The sequence below is a fragment of the Cebidichthys violaceus genome, unplaced genomic scaffold (assembly GCF_023349555.1).
Source record: "Cebidichthys violaceus isolate CVI_PGR_0920_01 unplaced genomic scaffold, fCebVio1.0.p SCAF_25, whole genome shotgun sequence".
NCBI lineage: Eukaryota > Metazoa > Chordata > Actinopteri > Perciformes > Stichaeidae > Cebidichthys > Cebidichthys violaceus.
In genome coordinates, this window is record NW_027176428.1 from 2,203,895 (window position 1) to 2,221,427 (window position 17,533).

At 48.2% G+C, this 17,533-nt stretch overlaps 2 protein-coding genes across 2 annotated transcripts in view; one reads left to right on the forward strand and one right to left on the reverse strand.

Annotated features, from left to right (window-relative positions):
* Nucleotides 1-8: 8 nt before the first annotated feature.
* On the forward strand, nt 9-14,501 carry lrig1 (leucine-rich repeats and immunoglobulin-like domains 1). The gene is made up of 13 exons (XM_068720215.1): nt 9-97; nt 506-649; nt 2,355-2,498; nt 4,735-4,815; nt 6,611-6,682; nt 7,162-7,233; nt 7,436-7,599; nt 7,790-8,143; nt 8,975-9,256; nt 10,744-11,178; nt 11,385-11,519; nt 11,774-12,061; nt 12,601-14,501. Exons 1-13 carry the CDS (start codon nt 87-89, stop codon nt 12,801-12,803), a joined length of 2,385 nt encoding a protein of 794 aa, XP_068576316.1. The 5' UTR covers nt 9-86; the 3' UTR covers nt 12,804-14,501.
* A 1,690-nt stretch (nt 14,502-16,191) lies between these two features.
* slc25a26 (solute carrier family 25 member 26) overlaps nt 16,192-17,533 on the reverse strand; it is a 46,557-nt gene continuing 45,215 nt past the window's right edge. The window contains exon 10 of the mRNA XM_068720217.1: nt 16,192-16,603. Within this exon, the coding sequence (XP_068576318.1) occupies nt 16,507-16,603 (97 nt within the window). The 3' untranslated portion in view covers nt 16,192-16,506. The remainder of the gene's footprint in view (nt 16,604-17,533) is intronic.

Below are 17,533 nucleotides of genomic sequence, written 5' to 3' on the forward strand. Positions count from 1 at the left end.
AGGGTCTGTCCAGCCTGGAGGTGCTCAAGCTGCAAAGAAACAGCATCACCAAACTGACTGACGGGGCCTTCTGGGACCTGGCCAAGATGAAAGTCCTGTATGTAAAAAAAAAAAAAATAATAATAAAATAACCTGAAACTATCAATAAAACATTTACATAAAATAACAAATTTGCCAAATATTATACATTATTGACTGATTTTGTACAAAACACCCACACTTCAGAATCATAAAACATATTTAACCAAATATCTGACACTTGCACATCTGATTTGTGGAGTTTGGTTGCGGCACATAGTTTGGAACTAGCACCACCAGCTAGGCTAATCCTATTTGCACCAGTTACTGACTATTATGCCAATGCTCACCCACCTACACTTTTAAGAATAACATCTTTTTCTCCTTGATGGAACATGCCCAGCATCACATCCATCACACCTACTAATCCTACTAATGTATCCTGCTTCCTGATCGTACTTATGTTGCTGATGTTTGTCTCTTGCAGTCACCTGGACTACAACAGCCTGTCAGAGGTGAACAGTGGCTCCCTGTACGGCCTGACCTCCCTCCAGCAGCTATTCCTCAGTAACAACTATATCGCCCACATCTACCCTGACGGATGGAAGTTCTGCCAGAAGCTGAGGGAACTGTGAGTTCTAGCTTTTAGTACCCGTGCACTAAAAACTCTCGTGCCATATGTCCTCTCGCAAAAAAAAACTTCCAGTAGACAGCGGTTAAAGTTTTTAAACTTGGAATGTAGAGCATAAGTTCAACATAGTTCAGTTAAAATAAATATATAAAGACGTATATCTAAAACTAACTACATAGTTTGCTTTAAAATCTTTTCAGTCTGTCTCTGGGGATTTAAACCCCTTGTCCTGTAGCCTGAGAATTCAACTCTCCCCTCCCCCGACCGTATCACCCATCTACCCTCCTCGGGGTTAAATGACATTGTGCTTTAACACTCAATACGCTACGCTATTCCCAGAATAAGCCTGTTTATCCTATAATTAGAGCTGGGATCAACAGCACTCAAGCCCTTCGACGAGAGTTTTTGTACTCGGTTCTGAAGCGCGGGGGGTTTGTCAAACCGGCGTGTAATCCTCCACCGGTTGTGTTGTGGTAATTACACTGAAGGATCGCCTTCACGGCCTTTGTCAACCGAACGAGGAGTTATTATCGAGAGAGTCTTTCCTGTTCCGCTGACATGACCGCCGTATTGCTGCGGTAAAGTGCTTTGCTCAGCTGAGGCGTTGCTAACTGCGAGGTAGCCCGGGGTATCTGTGGCGCCTGTGTTTGTTTACGTGTAACGGTCGCGTGGGATAAAGAGCTAGATGGCGTTCATGTCAGTTTGCTCTGTGTATCTCAATGCTGTTTCCTGTGCGCACGTCTGCGAAAGACAGATTGCTCCCAGCGCCATCTCCGAATCATCCTCCCTGGCGCTGCACCAGTCGGCGGTTATATGATTTTTTTTTATTTTTATGATCCTCAGTTATGATAACCCCTACGGCCGATAGAAGAGAGTGACTCGTCTTTATGAGGAGCCTTGTTATTGCATTCCCAATGGGCCGGGCTGAGCTGGTCATCAGGGAGAATCTCTGCACACATGACCGCTCAAGCGAACCTGAGGCCCGGCCACAGAGAGAGACAGCGAGGGCAACGAAAGGCACAATACTGCCTTTGACTACTGTTTGAAAAAGATACCCTCATGGGACTTATTGTCATTTATAATTAGGGTTTATCAAGATTGCATTATTACGGAACAACATTCTTACAAGACTTTTTGAGTCTTATTTGTCAAGTAAATCAACTTCAAATTCTTTCTAAATTCCTAAAACAAGTGAAACGGCTTGATAATCCACTGTTCACATCCGATTTCGATTAGTGTGTAAGAAAAAATGAGATTTGACGACTATGTTTGAAAATAAGTAGCAGTTTGAGGGCTGCGTACACATGAGTGACAGTATATTCCCCCGGGTTTTACCACACGCTCAAGTCGGCTTATAAATGGAGGTTTGTAGACATGTAAAGTTCCAACCAAGAATGCCCTTTTCTTCCCTGTCAAATGGTTAAGACCTCAGTTGAGCTCTAAGGTCTGCTGAGCCCGTTCTCTGTTAACGTCTTGCGGTGGAAGAAAAAGGCACAATGGAAAAACACATCACAGACGTTGAATCAGCCATGAAATTCAAGTATTATGATGTCGCGAGCTGCATCAGCGTTCTGCCAACCTGTCGTCTCCTTCCAGACCTCACACAGAACATTTCTCCCTCTCTCTTTTTTTCTCCCCGTCTCTCCGTCTGGCCTCTGTCCTCCTCTCTGTCTGTCTTGCTCTCTGTGTCTCTCTCTCTCTCCAGGAATCTGTCGTACAACAACTTGACTCGCCTGGATGAAGGCAGTCTGGCTGTGCTGGGGGATCTCCACTCTCTCCGTCTGGGCCACAACTCCATCAGCCACATCACCGAGGGAGCCTTCAGAGGCCTCAAGGCCGTACGCATCCTGTAAGTACACACCCCCCCCAAACAACACAGTCATTACGGTTTGGCCCCTGCTGACGATAAGGCTAAGATGTGCCACTTGGGAGCTGTGAAAGCTGAGATGTTTAATATTGGTTTCGCCCCTGTGATATTTGATATTTTGGCTTACGTAATCCCTTCACTTGACTCCAGAAAGCAGGAGTTGTTTACTTTTCAGGACTGGTTTTGATCTCATTTGCATTCATGAGTTTCTTTTCCATTTAGGCGTTCATGCGTCACTTTTTTCGGGGGGTTTCTGTGGCAACTCCTTATTTTCCTTGTGTCTTTTTCCTACTTTGTTCCTTTTGTGTGGTTTTGTTTTGGGCCTTTTTGAACACTGGCTCCCAACTAAACTCGGATCTAAAAAGTGTTCTGTGTCGCTCGCCTCCCTCGAGACCCTCCTCCGCTTTCAGAAGCCACGAATAAAGACAAGAGGTCTCCTTTCACGCCCATCCACCTTTTGCACAAAAAGCCCAAACAGCCCTTAATGAAAGAAAACGAAGGAATGAAAAAGGGAGAAAAGTCAGGGGATAAATCCAGGAGAAAGACCTGGGGGTCTTGGTTCCTAACCAAGGTCCTCTTGGCTGTCCCTCTTCCCAGTGAGAGAGCCAGAGAAGAAGAGATGTGCCAGAGCTCTCTCCCTCAACAGGGGTGACGAGCCAAGGCACATAAGGCCTCTCTCTGCTGGCACACTGGGTGCTAGATAACTAGCTACAGAGGGAAATAGAGGGAGGGGTAGGGAGCTGAGCTTGTGACGGCCATATCTCAGGCCCTTTCTCATGTTTTCCTTTCTTCCGTCTTTAATTGCTCACTTTTGTTTCTTTTGTCTTTACCATGTTAAAGCACTTAGTTGCCCATTTCTTCCCAAGTGTATTCTGTCATCTCCTCAGGCTATCCCCCCCCAATACACACACTATCTCTGTCTTGATTTTGGCATGATCTCTCCCTTCCCCTTGTATCACTCCTGCGCTCGGTGTCTTTGAGGCGGGTCTAATCTAATCAGCGGAGGGGAGGCGGCCGGGCCCTGAAAAGGAGCCGGGGGAGCTTTAATTGGGTCCGCGCTGCTGGTCGTGCTGGCATGAGGCCGGAGCCCGCATCGGGGTGTGAAAGCTCCAAACAAGCCAGTCTGCCCTCTAATTCGGCCACGGGGGTCGTCGGCTCATCCCCCCCCCCCCCCCCTTCTCCATGTCCCCGGCCTCCCTGCTCCACAGCCCCCACCGCTGGCCTTGCTTTAACAAGGCAACGGCCATTCACGTCCAGCCAGCCAGAAAGAGTAGGAAATTGGCAGCCCCTTGTCTAGGCCGACTAAGACAGAGGCCAATGGGGACTGAAAAGAACCAGAGGGGGATAAGGGATGCTTGGAAGGCAAAGAGGGGAGGAGGAGGAGGAGGAGGAGGAGGAGGAGGAGGAGGAGGAGGAGGAGTGGGAGGAGCAGCAGCGGAGGGTGCTATTGTGGAGATGTTGCGAGGGTGTGGCTGACCATCAACCTCAAAGGCCTTTCTCAAGTTTGAAAGAAAGTCTTTTAATGGCTCATAGGAGTCCTTCGACTCTTATGTTTTCTTCTTTTGGTGGCTCCTCTGCAGCTATGACGTCACCTACAGAGATAGCTCTTTAGGCCTTTAGCAAGGGGAAACAGTGTACATTCAACAAGTGTTTGGAAACCCCCAAACACTCTAACAGAAGCCCCCTTTTTCCTTTTTTTTCCTTTTCTTTGTTTTCATTGAATCCATTTGGTCTTTGCCCGGCGATGGCTGCTAACCTTATAAAGACTCTTGGCTGTAGCTTTGGCTGTGCCATACCTGCCACCGTTGGACGCATGGACCCAACTGTTTGGCCTCTCATGAGGCGTTGGGTTGCCGCCAATCTCTCCATGCCGTCATGAATTATACATGTGTTTCCCAGTGATGATTTCTGCTTTGACACACATGTACTTGCGCGCACACACGATCCTTCTCCACCCGTCTAAGGAAAGAATGCGCTTGGTTGGCAGAGCAGAGCGGCAGAGGGGCTCTTAAGGCCAGGTGCAAAGGAGGGAGGATGATGTGGGGGAGGGAGTAAGGGAGGGAGTGTGGGCGAAAGGGGGTAACCCGTGACTTCCAGACCAGCCTCTGCCAGGGCTGTGAAACGCTCCAGCGCTGGCAGACCCTGTCCCCCGTTCTCCTCGTTCCCTCCCTCCTTGCATCTTTCTTATCCCCCCCTTCTTTTCTCTCATTCTCCACAGGGAGCTGGACCATAATGACATCTCGGGCACAATAGAGGACACCAACGGGGCCTTCTCTGGATTGGACAGCCTCAACAAGCTGTGAGTGTCTCCCCTAGTTATTTCTTTTAGTTCCCTCCGCCTCTCCTTCGCTATCAACCCCTCCTTTTCATCCCTCTGTCCTGCTCTTCCACTGATTCAGAGATCCTCTCTGCTGTTCTTCAAAAACAAAAACAGAAGGGAGCTTTCTTTTGCATCCAAAAGTTTCCCTCCAATTCCCGATTCACCCTCCATTGCCAGCTAAGTTTAGCTGAGTTCAGTTTAAAGCTGTTTGAGTTATCTGTCCTCTTTGGACCCCACAATTCATTTAGTAGGGAAGTATTCGCACTGAACAAAGACATATAGGGCCCCTCTTCCCTTTTTTACAAGGCGTGTTCATGAACCGTCGAAGGCAATATTGTACTATTGTCCTCCTGTCATCCCGTGGAAGCTCAGGCCAGTTCCTCTCCAGTTCAATCTGGCTTTCATCTCATGATTTCATTGTTTTACTGTAGCTTTGAGGCCAAACTGGAGTCTCTTTGCTGCTAATGGTTCAAGAAGAAGACAGAGTGAATCATTTCTTTTCACAATTACTCATCGATGTTTTCCTTAAAGGCAGCTGGCAAAAAAAAAAAAAAAAAAAAAGTTCAATATTGAGAGTTGGCAACTTGAAAAATGACTACGGACGAGGAATTTCTGGCACTGATGGGCAATCATCAACATGAAAAGATGATGTCCAGCCAAGATGGTTCCCAGTGTGAGCACCGCTCAAAAGAGAAAGAACGGGAGAAAGGGCTTTTCTTCGAGCTGGCAGGGGTTCGCTCCCCAATAGGCTTATTTCTATTTCTCCTCCGTGCCTCTGCTCCTCTCGTTCCCTCTTTCCCAGTCCCTGTTGTTTGGAACTGAGAGAGGGTAAAATTGAGGGCTGCATTCAGTCATCAACATCAAACGCCGCGTATGCCCCGCCCTCTGACCCTGCCCCCTTTTGTCACGGCGTTGGCGGAAGCGGCCCGACGCATCCCGACGCTGGCAAAGCGGGCCATGGGAAAAAGAGATGCAGGAAAGAGAAGGAAGGGCTGAAACATCAAAGTGTCCACCACACACACTGGGTTTGCAGCAGCCTGTGAATGCCACCACATGGGAGGGAAGTGGGTCTTACAGATCTAAGCCAAATAAAATGCTGAGTAGATCTTACATTTTATTCTGATTTTCATATTCTTTGATAGATTTCTGGCAAATTAGGGTCCTTATCTTCCCTGGGACAAGACAGCCGTTTGTTTGTGTGTACATGTGGTTGAGTTCGAACACCGGGGTCTTCATTGTGAACCGGCCAGCCGTGTCTCCTCTTCCTGTGAAGCGAGGGCGACAACAGGAGAAGATCAAGTGAGGGGTAGTGGCAGCGGGAGGACCACAAATCAGAGGGAGCAGCAACTGACGTCTTGGCTCAAAACCAGGCTCGACAGACACGCATACACTCACATGGCGGCACGTATGTGGACGCACAAGCTCTGTACCACCTCCCGCAAACACGCAGCCCCGCCCGCTCATTGCTGTTTAATTCTAATAAAGATAAAAGTGGTCTTTGAAGAGCAGCGCAGAGTCCCCCCCAACCCCATCCAATCTCCCCCCACCCTTCCTCTTGGCTAATCTCCACACAGTTCAGATTTCCAATATCTCAATCCTCCCCCCTCCACTCTTATCAGATTCAGCCTTGCTAATTGTGCTTCTCTCCCTCTTCTCTTTTCACCTTCCCTCTTCTCACCCCCTTCCTCCCCTGTCCCCTCTCTCCCCTCTCTCTCTCTCTCTCTCTCTCTCTCTCTCTTCATCTATCGACACCCTTCATGTTTGGAAACGGCAGGACTCTGTTTGGAAACAAGATCAAGTCGGTGGCCAAGAAAGCCTTCTCTGGCCTGGAAACCCTGGAACACCTGTGAGTATCCCACAATGCTTGGCTGCCCCTCCTCCCCGCTGGAGTGAGAGTAAGGAAGAGAGAGGGTGGAGTGTAGGGTGGTGGGGAGGGGGGAGGGATTGGCAAAAGTTGCTGGCAGAAAGCAGACTGCTAGCAATTTAATAGCGTCTTTGTAAAAGGAGAAGACAGTTTTGTGAGCGTCCAGCTGCTTCTTTCTCGTTAGCCTAGCTCGAGCTCAACTTTGGCCTTTTTTTTCTCTTCCTGCCTCTGCGCAGGAACAAAGTTATTGAGCATATGGCGAGCTCCGCAGAAGAAATGGAATTCCTATAAGCTCTTTCACAGGCCTTCGTCATATGAGGGCAGGGAGGGATGGAAAAGCTGGCATGTAGCACACTCAGACAGGCAGGCCTTGATATTTCCACCTCGGTTGAAAGTCAGCTAATGAAACACCGTGTGTGGCTGGAATGTGTATACAGTTGACATGTGCGATGTCCCAACAGGGTCCTGGGAGAGAACGCCATTCGTTCCATCCAGCCTGATGCCTTCAGTAAAATGAAGAACCTCAAAACCCTGTGAGTACTGTTGATGCATTCGCACAAATACACATAATTCATATGCACGACTCCACAAGCGCAGAAACAGGCCAGCGGCATCAAACGGAATCGAAACCGCAGTGCTTTTGGCATCCGTGCGCACAGTATCAGAAACACATATTCAGTTACAGGTGCAATGGACGTGATATATACCACGTGTACTTACTCCTCCCCTCTACAGTGACATTCAGAGCGACAGCTTCCTGTGTGACTGCCAGCTCCAATGGCTGCCCGACTGGCTGGCGGCGCGTGGTCTGCAGGGCGGGGTCAATGCCACCTGTGCCCACCCGGAGAGCCTTAAGGGCACGAGCATCTTCCAGGCTCCGTCCAACAGCTTTGTGTGTGGTGAGTTATGCGGGTGCCTGATCTTTTTTTTTGGCTCGTTCACCTACTAAGAGACACTCGTGATGTTTGACATTGGACTGTGATTTATGCTTCTAACTCACTTTGTCTTTTCTTTTTATCTCGTCCTTCCTGTCCTCGCTCCGGGACTCCTTTTCCTCCTTTTCACCTGCTGTCTTTTGCTTCTTCTCAGACGACCTTCCGAAGCCTCAGATCACCGTGCAGCCGGAAACGTCCGTGGCGGTCCTTGGCAGCGACGTGCGTCTCACCTGTACGGCCGCGAGCAGCAGCAGCTCCCCCATGAGCTTTGCGTGGCGCAAGGACCAGGAGCTGCTTCGCCACGCCGAGACGGAGAACTATGCCCACGTGCGCGCTCACCACCAGGGCGCCACATCCGACGTGCCAGGCGCAGCCGGAGGCGTGATGGAGTACACCACCATCCTGCACCTGCGGCACGTCACCTTCGCCCACGAGGGCCGATACCAGTGCATCATCACCAACCACTTCGGCTCCACCTACTCCAGCAAGGCCCGCCTCATCGTCAATGGTAGGTTTTCTTTGTTTTTTTTAAAGGTTAAATACATTTTTTGCTGACATTGTGTACCAGAAACTCCGTAAAGAACTAGAGCCTCTTTGTTAAGATGGACTATATTATTATCATGGAAGAGGAGAACTGGGTCATTGTGGAGGAACTTATAGGAAAATAAGTGGTCCAGTGTCAAGCTAAGAGAAGATAAACAGAAACAAAACACTCCAATATCTGCTGATATGTGTGTGATTACATAATGTCCACCAAATACAATGCCTGTTTATGTTACACTCATGAGTTTCAATTGTCCCGTTTGACAGTGGAGCGATTGAGATTAGTGGCCATGCTGAGTTCTTCTCCTTCACTTGAATAAAGTCTTCATTCTCACTCGCCGGGCCTCCATCTCTCCTAGGATGGTATTCGGAACAAATTGATTTATCTGCATGTCAGCGCTAACAGGGGCCATCTCCTCTGTGCTCCGTCACAGTGGAGAGCATTAATCTTGAGTTGTGGTTGCCTGCCCGAGTCTGCATCAGACCTGTAGCTGCTTCTTGTCTTTGTGGCTTAATGGCAGAACTATTTTGTAATGTAAGAGTTACCTATAGAGGTTTGAATCATGGGCACTTGCCCAGAAGTTCACTGGTTTTGATGCCAGCACCAGCTGTGAAAGCGCGGGTCGCGAAATTGAGCGCGCAACGCTCTGTAATCCCGAAGAACTGCCGTCAACGTTCTTAACCCGAAACCGCTCCAGCAGAATCGGCCTCCAGGTGTGAAAGCGCAAATCGCCAAAGAAATGTTGATTGCCGTTTTGCACGGATGATACTGACGGTGTCTCTCCTCTGTCCACAGTCCTCCCGTCCTTCGTGAAGACTCCCCGGGACAGCACCATCCGGACGGGCCACACAGCGAGGCTGGAGTGCGCCGCGGAGGGCCACCCGGCGCCGCAGATCGCCTGGCAGAAGGACGGCGGCACGGACTTCCCCGCCGCCCGGGAGCGCCGGATGCACGTCATGCCCGACGACGACGTGTTCTTCATCATGGACGTCAAGCCGGAGGACATGGGCGTGTACAGCTGCACCGCCAAGAACACGGCGGGCACCGTGTCCGCCAACGCCACCCTCACCGTGCTGGGTAAGACGCCTCCAGCTAATGGGCTACAGTGTAACCCGGTGTTGATCATTTTCCCACATCCACAAAAAAAATGAGCACTTAGTAAAAAGCTTGGCGCTCAGTTGTGAGTCGGTCAGTCAGAGGCCGCAGAATGAGAGGCTTTATATTTTTCTTTTCTCGGCAGCTGTGGCCTAGCTGCAGGTCAATGGCCAAAGGTCACGGTTGGGGGGTCAAAGGGGGGATGGTGGGGGAAGCAAGGGGGGACTCACAGAGGGGTGTTTGTTAGGCATTCCCACCCACCCTCCCACCTTCTCCTCTCGGTGGGAGAGACAGTCATGGCTGCTTCACTGCAGGCCTCAGTGCTCCCAGTTTATTGGCTGTTTTACACTGTTAAATCAAACAAAACGGAGCTGCTCTCCTATAACCATCTCAGGACATAGATCATCTTTGTCCTTTGTCTTTGAGCAAAGCAGTCCCTTGTTAAACAGAGCTTGAGAAAAAAAAAATGGGGGGTTCTTTGCTAACACATAATATTCACAAGCCTTAAACTTCCCTGAAGAGTTTCTATTTTTAATGTGGTCCGACTGGTAGCGGCGGTATTTCTGTGGCACATTTGCATATTGTGCAGCTTGAGAGAGACTTGTGAGCCTAAACCGCTGTGAAGTCTGAGCGCTAATCCACTCAACAATGTAAAATATTGAAGCAAGCGGCCATGCCTCTGGACTGAAGCGGTGATGTTTGGGTTTGAGAAGCGGAGGGGGACGGGGGGGGTGACTGCAGTCGAGGGGCCCCTGTCTGGAAAAGAGTGGGCCAAAGAAGACCTGGAATGGTGGAGTCAGTTTGTGGGGGAAGGTAGATGGGATTTAGAGAAAAGAAAGAGAGGGGGGGGGGGGTTGATGGAGAGGTAGAAAGTATTGATGGAAGAGAGAGGGGCGACTGAAGTGGGTTAAGTGAGATCTCTTAATCTGTGTATGTCCCACTGTGAGGGGAAGTGCTCAGTCTAAGAGGGGAGGCCTACCTTAACACACACACACACACACACACACACACACACACACACACACACACACACACACACACACACACACACACACACTCTTGGTTCAATGTGCTCCATTCAGCAGAATGTGAGGTTTCCAGGGAAACAGTGAAAACATTGTTCTGAGGAGGATCCTGTCCCGAGAGAACTCTTGTTTGTGTTCTGTAATTAAAACGTATGACCAAGTGAAGTGATTCCAGAATCTGTCAGCAATACAGATATGACCTCAGATGTATAAATAGGATTGTTAGATGAGACCGTCATTATGAGATACGCTTTCCGTGGTCGGATATCAAAGTCAGAACATCACACTTTGTGCTCGGCCTATCAAGCTGACTCACCTCACAGTAATCGATGCGGTGAACAAGCAGAAACCTGAGAACGGATACCGAAAACTGCGAGAGAATAACAATAGAATAATAGAAAATCACGTACCTGAGGAATCCTAACCGCTGCTCTCCTTACACAGAAACTCCACACCTGGCCCAGGACCTGGAGGACCGCAGCGTGGTGGTCGGCGACACGGTGGCCCTGCAGTGCAAGGCCCTGGGCAGCCCGCCGCCCCGCATCACCTGGCTGCGCAACGACCAGCCGCTGCGCCCCTCGGACAGACACCACTTCACGCCGGGGAACCAGCTGCTCATCATCGGCTCCGCCTCGCTGGAGGACGCCGGCCGCTACACCTGCCTTATGTCCAACACCCTGGGCACGGAGCGTGCTCACAGCCAGCTGGCGGTGAGCCGGCGCCGCGGCCCCTGCGAACCGCCGGCGGGGCCCAGCACGGTCACCATAGGGATCGTGGTCATCACCGTGGTGACGAGCATCGTGGTGACGTCGCTGGTGTGGGTGTGCATCATCTACCAGACCAGGAAGAAGAGCGAGGAGTGCAGCGTCACCAACACAGGTGAGCTTGGATCTATGCTGCCCCTTGATCATGGGTAGAAATAGTTAAATATAAAAATATATATATATATATATATATATATATATATATATATATATATATATATATATATATATATATATATATATATATATATATATATATAGACTAATTGTTAGAGCCCTGGTTGTAATGTCTTGTGTTTTTGTCTCTCTCATTTCTGCCAGATGAGACGATAGTCCCTCCAGACGTACCCAGCTACCTCTCCTCCCAGGGCACGCTGTCCGAGCGGCAGGATGTGTGTATCCGAGTGGAGGCCGGCGGTGGACCTCAGCCCAACGGACACATCGTGGACCCCACAGGTACCTGACAGCTCAGTCTCTGCCCACGACCCCCTCAAATGTTTGCGCTCCCCAGCTGTTTTTCTCCCACTTCCCATGAGCAGAGTCGGTGCGTTGCATAACGATGAAAGGAGCACCGCCGTCCGTTGAAGGCCTGCTCGGCATCACAAATAATTACCGCAGACACCCCGCAAACCGCAGTGTTGACATACAGTTGTTGATTTTTTTTTTTTCTGTTTCCAAAGTCATTTATTTTCCCTCTCTCCTGCCTGCAGGGTTCGACGGCGCAGTAGCGTGCACAGATTGCATGGAGAACGGCAGCAGCTACTCCAAAGATTCCGACTACCTGACGCACGGGTTCGGCCCTGCCGGAGGCTCGGAGTACCAGCAGTACTCTGTCCCCCCGCCCTACTCCCACTGTTACCCAGGGGAGCCGCACGACGCAGGGCCACACTCGAGCCCGCTCTGCAGCGGGACACCCAACGGGATCCGGAAGGACATTCAAGGATCCACGTTTCCTAAAAACCACAATACGTTACAGCTGAACCAACAGGATAAAAAAGGTAAAGGGGATCAGAGTGCAGCGAGTTTAGAAAAGTAGCCCGCAGGACCAGAACAGATTCCAACAGACTTCTCCCAAAGACAAAAACACACATCCAGGAGGCTTTTTAAAGTTGCTTTTCTAGGATTATCATTTCATGTTGTGAAATTATTAGGAATTTAGGAACCGTTGTCAAAGCAAATTCCCTTGAACATGATTCTGATGGGCTGGCTCCTAACAGAATGTGACGGTGTATCATAGTTGTACGCCCAGAGCCACTCAGGATATCTCTCTTAAGATAGAGCAAAGAAGAAGCACTGAGTTCTCCTGCAGTAGCACGTCTGGGCCTGTTCTGGGATTCAGCCTCTTTGGCAAGTAGTAATACCCGTGGAATTGGCCTCCAAATACCAATTCTCACCTTCACATGTCAACGCGGTGGCCTTATGCATACATTCCACTGCCTCTGTATCCTAAAGCTGAATGCATATTTGTCGGCACACGTGCCACCGTCACTGACTTCTCCCTCCCTCCCTCCCCACCTTCTTCTTCTTTGTCGGTCAGTGAGCAGAGCGGGACAGACGCCGGCGTCCGCCCCGTCGCTGGAGGACTCCTTCCACAAGCCGGTGAAACTGCCCGGCGTGACGAGCCGCGGCGGTCTCGACAGTGACTGTGAGTCTGAGCTCAGGCAGACTCTGCTGTCCAACGGACACACCCTCAGAGTCTCTCAGAATGACAGCGCCCCCCTAAGGAGAACCAGCGACTAGCAGGCGCTCCATCCAGCCCGAGAAGCTGACTCGCAGTAGCCGAGCGGACTTTTCATTTTTTTTTTGCACTGGGAAATAAACTGCTACCTCATATCGAGGCGATTTTTGATCCTGAGCCTTCCTGGATCTGGACTGAAAAGGGAGCACCAGGAGAGTGAAGAGCGAGGAGGGGGGGGGGGGGGGGGGCATCCGGAGTTTGAAGGCGGAGCTTGTGTGGGTGGCGTCCCATCTGAGCGTATCAGCTGTACATAGTTTAAAAACCTTCCTTTTGGGAGGTGACCAATAAAAATTCTAGCTCCAAAAAAATGTGACTTGCATTTGAAGCATGTAAATGTAGGGAATCTTGTACAGTGTATGTTTGTGCAGGGGGAAAAAGAGAAATATGCCTTTTGGACATTTGACTGTACATAAGAGTTTTCTTATATTATATATTATATAACTTTTACAAGAGAGTATTTGAGTTTATGTGCATGACAAAGAAAGGAGTGATGGTATTTTTATTTTTATTCAAAAACAACACAAACAGCCTTTTTCAGCTTTTACCAACATTCAGCTGCGGTGCCTTAATGCGTGATCAAAGAAAACCCGACTCGTAATAGCATATATATCAAGAGATACCGGTACGCTCTTTATAGCAACACTTGATTGCACTTGAATGTTTTTTTTCTTTTTGGCTGCCAACCATGGCCTTACAGAAACACAGTTCACATCCGTTGTTGTCGTATGAAGGAAGAGCTTTGATGTAAATCATTTTTTTGGTACGTCAGGTGGTTCATGCCGGGATATTTGTGGGCCGTCGAGTTGAAGCACTTTTTTTTGTATTCCCCGCATAAACGAGTAGATCGTTATCTGCCGACCGCAAAGTAAACCTGTGAGGAGACGTTGATATTTTGTCGCGGTGAAAGTCGACAGTACATACCGTTCCATTAAGGCTCTTCCACCTGTTTCACAATACTACTAAGTAACTGAGACGCTGCTCTGAGAACACATTGGTCTCTGACTCTTGATTCGTGTCCTTATTTGTCTAAGAAAGTGTACTTTTGCGCACAAGTTTGCAACCAAACTTGGGCTGACGGCTGTGTTGTTGTGTTACTGCTGTAATGTGCCTCAACATCCACCGTCGTGCATTCACAGGTGAGCGGCGGCGTGCTCTGCCGAAATGTGACAATATCATCATCGCTACAGTCTGATAACGTTGGAGGTAGCTAAAGGTTTATGCTGTGAACAGTTGGGAAAGCTTGTGAAATGTGCTCTAACCAAACTTGGGAGGATTAACGCAGTCTGTGTCTCCCTGGACACACTGGGTCAGAACTCAGTCAAAAGTAGTTACATTGCCTAATGTATGCATGCGTTTTCTCCAGCGTGCCACTTGTCTGAACTGTGTTCCGTTACCAGTGGCCTTATCGAGGTAAAGCGGAGGACACGCTCCTCTGGTTACACCCCGATAGCACCTATCAAGAGATGGTTTTACCAGCAAGACCAATCAGAGATCACTGCTGGGGAAACCAATCCCAGTGGAGCAGGTGAAAGGGACAAGAGGGAAAGAGAGAGAGAGAGAGAGAGAGAGAGAGAGAGAGAGAGGTGCAGTTCGCGTTCTGAGTAATTTATTGAAAACCATTGTACCAATGTCAAAGCTGAAACCGTGAAGTGTCTAACATGGCATTGAAGTGTCTAATAAAAAATCACATTTTGCTATTACTGTGAGTGTTTTGCCCGTTTTTCTGTCCTCTAAACAGAATGAAATGTGTTAAACAATAGAGTCCAAAAAGAGCTGAGGTAGCATTTAGCCCTGCTCACATGTGAGAGTGGTTATGGTTAACTCATAGACGTGAAAAACACACACACACACACACACACACACACACACACACACACACACACACACACACACACACACACACACACACACCTAATCTTCCAAACAGGAATGTGTCCTGGCTCTCTGAAGCTCCAAAGACAGCAGGCATTTATTTTCCTTCTGCGGGCTGTTTTAAAATATTGGCCATCAAGTCGGACTGATTGAGGGTCAGTTGCTGACCAGAATTTGCATTCCAGATGGACGTTTGTCACGGGATGATTGACGCGCTACCGGCCCGTGGCCTCCACCAATCACACGCCGACTATTGTTGTCCCAACAGCCCAGGGACGAGCAGCATGACGAACACTCCCACCTGTGAGGCCATCCGTCTCCTGACGGGATTCACCAGCTCTTCAGTTTTACCTCTATAAACTGAGCTAAGGCAGTTAATACAAGAAGAGAAAACACACCGACACCAACCGTTCCTGCATGTATCATTTAAATAATCCTTCAATGAGACGGGGAGGAGGGATTTTCTAGTCTTGTAATACATTATTTTGGACAGCTGTGTGCTCTAAATTTGAAAAGAAAATGGTTACAAATGAGAACATGCTTCTTAAACACGTCAACCATTGAATGATTCCCTGAGAAAACCAATAATCTATTTCTAAAAACTATTAATAATTATAATTTCCTCACTTGATCAAGTCGTATAGATCATTTCTGTTTCAGGCCTCAGCAGCTGATAACTAAGAAACTTGGCAAATCTGAGCGAAAATCTGCTTTTGAGATTTGGGTGAACTGCCCCTTAGGTTTGCATACTTTGTTCCCATGGGCAACTCCTAAGTAATCTGTCTAAACCTTAAAAGATTTAAGAAATGGACTTAAATACATTAAAAGTATAACTGTATCTGCAGTCACTGCGTGTTCAATATTTAGAGGTGCTGGTAGGTGGCTTTTACTATTAGACAGAGCCAGGCTAGCTGTTTCCCCCCGCTGCCAGTCTTTGTGCTAAGCTAAGCTAACAGGATGCTGGCTGTAGCTACCTGTTTAAAGCATGGACACAATAGCATTATCAACTTAGCTCTCAGAAAGAAAGCAAATAAACAACTTTTTGCAGTGAAAATCCATCTTTTCAACAACACTATAAAGTACCTTCATTGGCTAGAGGAGTTAACACATTTCCTCACAGAAAAATAGCTACTTACTGAATGTAACACTATTGCTCTATTGATTAACACATTCTGGATAAGCCTGTTGTTTCTCAGGTTTGAGATTAAGATGTCAAATCAATGAACCGTCCAATCAAGCCAACTAATACAAATATTTCACAATAGTCACGACAGATCTACCCCAAACTAATAAAAAAAATGCCTCTTAAGTGTTAAATTAAAGCTCTTGCAGGTGGATGAGCTCAGTTGTGCTCCAGAGGGAATTTAACAATGGTGTCCCTTCCCAGTGGGACTCTTAATAAAGGTGGTCTGGCTGAGCAGAGAGAGGAATATGGATAAAACATTGAAAAGATCATGAAACCAAGTAGAGGGAGATTTACAGGGTAGCTTACAGCGGACCGAATCACCAAACCTCAGCTCAAAGCATAAAAAGAGACAGTCTTTAATACCACATTGATTCACACACACACACACATATACATGTTTAACAGTAAAGATGGCTCCTGTGACAGGGCGTGGCTCCATTTAACCAAACCACTGGTGTTACAGAAGTGTGTGTGCGCTCAGCCCGGTTAAACTCAGGGCACTGATGAGCAGGAATGCAGCACCCTGGGTAATGCCACCAGGCCTGTGGACGAGTCCTCCAGGGGACGAGGTCGCTGCTTCCAGAGTCGCTCCCCCCTGCTGTCCATCCACCAAGTCGGGACTCGGGACAGTCGCAGAGGACGAGCTGCTACAGCAGAGAGCGGCGCACCTTCTCGTAGGCTCCCAGGAAGATGAAACCTCCCGCGCTGATGAAGGCCGTCCTCGGTATGGCGCCCGCAAACAGACTGCAGAAAAAGAAGCGACGCATGCTATGAATTCTGAAATCACTATTATTAATGCAAATTCAAGGAAATCGGTATCTAAGAGATTTGGATTTTGCTAAATTATTAAAGATCATCACAGTTACAACCAAGGACAACACAGAGGTGAATCTAAACATTTCCAAGTCAGCGAAATTATTCTCGTCCCCATTGAACACTGAAATCTATCACTGTGTACTGTAATAACATGATGACACGAGTTGTGTTAGTGCTATACAGTAGTGCTGTTTAAGTTGTATATGACATGCATGCAACTGTTACATGATAAACAGTACTATTATAGCAGTAAAGATCACTCTTTCATTCACTGGTTTCATCATTTAATGTGTTCATACACTGCATAATTAATATTGATTGAAGCTAAAGGTTCATGAAAATGTCGTGATTTTTTTGTGATTTCAGAAACTGGAAAAAGATGATCTACATTTATGACTAGTTTGAGCTAGTTTTACAAAGTTCTTACTAAAGCCACTAAGACAAATGTGTCAAAGCTGAAAAATATTTGTTTGCTATTTGCATATTTTGCCCAAAATGTTTTTGCATTATTAGGTTTGCCACATGCACACACCTGAACCTCATCTAGCGGGAACAGTTACAGAAGGAAGTAGGTTTTTCTTTTGTACTTCTCCAAAGTTTTGCCTGCTGCAACTTTAATCATCCCCACGAAGAAAAAAAAACAACCCGTGAACAGAGCCGAGGGCAGCTCAGGCCGTATCAGGTATCGCTCCACCGATAGAAAGTATCTGTGAGTGATTTACGGCGCCTTCGTGGAAGCGGGGCCTCGTGTTCGGGAGCAGAGGCTCCATGGGAGCGGGTCAGGCGTGAGGCCTTGTTGGTGGGGTCGCTTTACAGAGAGGGCAACAAGTTACGGCGACGGAGGCCCAACGAGAAGCC